At 44.7% G+C, this 5,000-nt stretch overlaps 1 protein-coding gene across 1 annotated transcript in view; it reads left to right on the top strand.

Annotated features, from left to right (window-relative positions):
• LOC135094526 (MOXD1 homolog 2-like) overlaps window positions 1–5,000 on the top strand; it is a 108,324-nt gene that overhangs the window by 98,387 nt on the left and 4,937 nt on the right. The window contains exons 10-11 of the mRNA XM_063994700.1: window positions 763–931; window positions 2,197–5,000. The exon at window positions 2,197–5,000 is cut by the window's right edge and continues 4,937 nt beyond it. Of these exons, the coding sequence (XP_063850770.1) occupies window positions 763–931; window positions 2,197–2,748 (721 nt within the window). The 3' untranslated portion in view covers window positions 2,749–5,000. The remainder of the gene's footprint in view (window positions 1–762; window positions 932–2,196) is intronic.

The following is a 5,000-nucleotide window of genomic DNA, read 5'->3' as shown; positions in this document are numbered from 1 at the left end:
GGGAATTTTGTGGCTTTAATGAGTGTCTTTATGATTCAGTGGTTGTTTTAGTTATTCTACATCATCACTATAAAAAAAAAACACCAGGCTTATCATCAGTGGTGTCTAGAGAGAGAGAGAGAGAGAGAGAGAGAGAGAGAGAGAGAGAGAGAGAGAGAGAGAGAGAGAGAGAGAGAGAGAGAGACCTTTAAGAATATAGTCTGGAATGTTATGATAAATTTCACTTGTCTTTTGTGTGTGTGTGTGTGTGTGTGTGTGTGTGTGTGTGTGTGTGTGTGTGTGTGTGTGTGTGTGTGTGTGTGTGTGTGTGTGTGTAGTATTGTTCCCCAGGGTGTATTAGGAATGAATAAGGGTCCCTCAGGGTGTATTTGGTGGGTTAGGGAAGAGTGGCGAAGTGTATCGAAAGATTTTGTGTATAATTTTGTGTATTATTTTGCTGTGTTTGTTTAGTTTTATTATTATTTCTTTCTTTTTGTGTCGTGTTGATGCTGGGTGTGAATATATATTATGAGGAAAATGTTACATACTCTCTCTCTCTCTCTCTCTCTCTCTCTCTCTCTCTCTCTCTCTCTCTCTCTCTCTCTCTCTCTCTCTCTCTCTCTCTCTCTCTCTTTCACATTTTTACATTAATTTTCTCGTCCTTCCTGTCCCTCCCCCTGCCTCTGTCTCTCATCACTATCCCCACTCCCTCTCCTACCCCTCACTCCCTGACTCCCCTGCCCCTCCCACACTCTCATCACAACCCCATTCTCCCTCTTGCAGTAACTCCAATCCTATCACAATTCGTCGCCCCATGGAGTTGGCTGGAAAGACTCTCGAGTGGCGACTAATGAATTATGACTGGAAAAGCCAATTCCAGAACTTCCAGCACACAACACACACTGGAACCTACAATCCCATGTGCTGGAACCGAGGAGAGAGCATCATTCCGGTAAGATGATAAGATAAGGGGGGATTAAAATTGGGGTGGACATTAGCGTGGGAGAAGGTGAAGATATGAGGAGAATATAATGTTAGGAGATAAGAAGATAGGATTAGGGTGAGATAGGGTGAAAGTAGAAGGGTTAGATAAAATAGGGTGATGATAGGCAAGGATGTGTGATAACAAAAGGGGGAAATGTGAAGGATAAGGGTGATTTTTAGGGTAATTTTTCAGATAAGACAAGATTTTGTTTTTCCTCTTTTCCTCTTTTCATTATTGGTTTATTTTCCTGTTATGTTTTTTTCTGTGTTTTTCTGTTTCTTGTTTTTCCTACACCTCCTTTCATTCCTTATCTATTTTTCCTTCCTTCCTTTCCTCCCTATTCTCATTTCCCCTTCCTTCTCTTTCTCTCCTCCTCCTCCTCCTCCTCCTCTCCAGCCCTCCATTCCTTCTCCCGCCTCATTTCCGTTTTCTTTCATATATATTTCCTGGGCTGTGATTGGTCCGTCTGGATTTGTCAAATGCTACGACGCCTGTGATTGGTTGGCTGCAGGTGAAGGCTTTTGATTGGCCAGTCCTCTAATCACAAGTGTCCCTTTTCTTTCCTTTTTTTCCTTTCCTTCCTTTTCCTTCTTTCCTTCCTTTAATCTCTATTTTTTCTTCTTCACGTTTTTTTCCCCTTCAGTCATTTAATCTTGGTGTTATTTTCCTTCATTTTCCTTTCTTTCCTTCAATATTTCACTATAATTTTCGTTCTTTTCCTTTCCTTTTCTCTCCTTCCTTTGATTTTAGGTCTTTTCCTTCCTTTTCCTTCATTTCCCTTTCTTTAATCTTAGTGAACTTTTCCTTATTTTCGCTTCCTTTCTTTATTTGTAATCCTTCACACATTCTTCCTTTCCTTCACATTTAGGATTCTTGTTCAAATTTCTTCCTTCGCTTAGTTAATATTCAGATATCCTTCCTTCATAGAGTCTTCGTATCCTCTCCTCTGAATATCCTTCTGTCCTTCCTTTAATCCTTACATCCTTCTCTCCTTCCTTTCACACCACTTTTTTCTACAAATCTCCTTTCTTCCTTCCTTTTAGTTCTTCTTCACATATCCTTCCCTTAAACATCCTTCGTATCCTTGTTTCTTCCTTCACTATCCTTTGTGTCTGTCTTTGTGTCTGTCTTCCTTCCTCCACTTATCCTTCGTGTCTTATCTCCATATCACTGTCTTCTCCTTCCCTCACGTATCCTTCCCAAGCATCCTTCACCTCCCTCTCTCCCCACAGCACATAGAGGAGGAAGACCTACAGTACCCCAACATCACGGACCCTTGGGCGGCGGAGAACGTGTGTCGCCGGCGGAAGCGGAAGAACAGGCGCCGCAAGAACAAGGCGGGGCGAGGACGACCCCACCACGAGGACGAGGAGGCGGCGGACGACGAGGAGGAGGAAGAAGAAGGCGGAGACGAAGGGGACGTGATGTTTGACGACCAGATCAACCACAGGACGATTGAAAGAGTTGATGTGGATCCCTTCGGTCACCGCCACCTCTTCATGCCGGTGCTGGAGGGACGCGGCGAGAGCGGCGAGGGCGTGGAGGGCGTGCAGGTCCCCGTCGTCCCTGAGGTGAACCCTGAGGAGGAGATAAAGGAGCTGGAGGAGGAGATAGAAGCGGATCTGGAGATGGAGTTGGCGGGGAAGGAGAGGACGGCGCCGCGGAACAAGATGGGCGTGGCGGGCGGCTGTGGGCGTGTGTCTGGGCACTGGACGTTGTGGGTGTGGGCGTGGTGCCTGTGGGCGTGGAGTGCGACCCACGGCCTGGCGCTCAGACAAGGCTGAGGTGCTCCTGAGGGCGTGGGTGCACCGGTGACCTAAAGTCGTGCATCTCTTGAGTCACGGCGTCGCTGCAGGAAGGTCACACGGCGCCGGATGGAGAGGAGGAGAGTGAAGAGCCACTCACTTCCTCACTCACTCAGTTACTCACAAGTGTTGCCCGGACGCTTCTTTCTTCAGGTTCACTTCAAGCGCCGCGCCGCCGCACCGCCGCGCCGCAACGCCGCAATGGGGCCGCCGCAAAGCCGCAAAGGGGCCGCCGCGGCGCTGTGTTCGCGTGTCGCAGGGCCGCCCCTCCTGCCTTAGCGCCTCCGTGGAGGGCCTTGCCGCTGGCCGGGGCGCGCGTCTGTGTGTGTGCAAGTGTTCGAGGGCGTGGCGTCGCGAGAGGAGTGTGGGGGAAGAGGGGGGCAGGTACACACGCGTCCCCCCACCACGCACCGCCTCCCCGCCGCGGCGCCGCACCTCCGCTACGTTCCAGTGCCTCATTTTGTACATTATTCGCTTCTGTGTGTTGCCGAGGGGCGCCGCGCCGACCCCTCCCGTGTACCTCCCGCCGCGACGCAAGTGTGTGTACGTCAGTCAGTCAGTCAGTCAGTCAGTGGGCCACGTGTCATTGTAAGGGGATAGGCGGCCAAGCTACAGTCAAGTCACCGTGGCGCCGCTGGTTCTCGCGTCACTGTCTCGAATTAACTCGACGCGCGAGAAGAGGAAGAGATTATTTTGTTTATTAGGAGCAAGACGCGCCTTGTGTTGTGCTGTGTGGCGCCCAGGTAACAAGCTTGGTGTTGTGCAGGTGTGTTGTGCAGGTGTGTGTGTGCGTGTGTGTGTATGTGCGTGTGTGCGTGCGGCGTAGCGTCTCTCTCGTGTTTTACATTTAGAAAAATAAGAAATGCTCGCCTAGGAATTGTGCATAGATGCCTCACAACACTTCAGCAACACCAACACCATCATGTCCATCTGTTTTCACCACCATTGTCACCATTATTATTATTATTATTATTATTATTATTATTATTATTATTATTATTATTATTATTATTACCGATACCTCTGCTATCAATCCTTTCTTACGTTCTGTTTGTTTGCTCACCTGGTTCTCTTTTCCCGTATCTACCTGTAATTAATGAAGCACAGCGGTATATCTGCCTGCTGATTAAGAGGCAAAGTGAGGCTGTCTGTGTCTTGTTGGTAATATACAGAAACAAACACACTAACACACATTTTTCTTCCTTTGGTTTTACACTGTACGGATTTTTATTTTTGGTTTCTAACATTGATGAATTATTAGATTTTTTGGTGTTTTTTTTTATTTATTTATTTATTTATTTTTTTTTACTATATTTTCGTTTCTTTGTGTGTGTCAACTGTTATTCTTTTTTTTTTTGTCAACGCAGCTCTGATTCATGTAATTTGCTAATACTTTTAGATTAATTCTCTATTTTGTTCCTTTTATTTATTTATTTATTTATTTATTTATTTATTTATTTTTCATTTTTATTAGTTGGTTAATTGTTCTCAAATTCACTTTCTTTCTTTTTTTTTTTTTTTGCTCATTGCATTCCATAAGAGATAAAATTAATTGTATTTTTTATATTTTGCCTGTGGTCAGTCGTTGTTATTTACACTATTTACTTATTTACTTCATTTGGTGTGCACACATTTACATATTACAATAACTTCTAACACTGATAAATAAGTTCTATATATTCTTTGTCTTTTCACATTTTTGCATTTAATTCCAAACACTAATAAATCTGTTCTTTCTCTTTGATTTCTGATTTGATTTCCGTCTTTTTTGTATCACATTTTTTTACATCAAATTCCAAACACTAACAAACTTATTCTTTCTCTTTAATTTTATCCACGCAGTCCATACTAGATGATAGGTAATACTGCCCCCCACCCCCCTAGACTAACTACCGGTGGCTCGTGTGTAAACCTAACAATAGTAGTGTCTGTGATTAGATGGTTTGAGTTCATGACCAGACCTGGGAATTGTTTATGAATCACTGTGAGGGAGCCGAGTCCTGACCGCGCCCACACACTACTCTCTCTCTCTCTCTCTCTCTCTCTCTCTCTCTCTCGTCGCTTTTTTGATCTAAGGAGAATAAATAATTATCTCTCTCTTTCCTCCTCCTCCTTTTCCTACTTTTCCTACTTCATCTACTACTACTACTACTTCACCTCATCTCTCTAATTGTTATGGTATGAAATTTCATTATAATTTCAAAACATCACAGAGGAAAGGAAATGGCAGG

Source organism: Scylla paramamosain, chromosome 45 (assembly GCF_035594125.1).
Source record: "Scylla paramamosain isolate STU-SP2022 chromosome 45, ASM3559412v1, whole genome shotgun sequence".
NCBI classification, from domain to species: Eukaryota; Metazoa; Arthropoda; class Malacostraca; order Decapoda; family Portunidae; genus Scylla; species Scylla paramamosain.
Note: the sequence above shows the minus strand (reverse complement) of the source record. Positions and strands in the feature narration are given on the sequence as shown.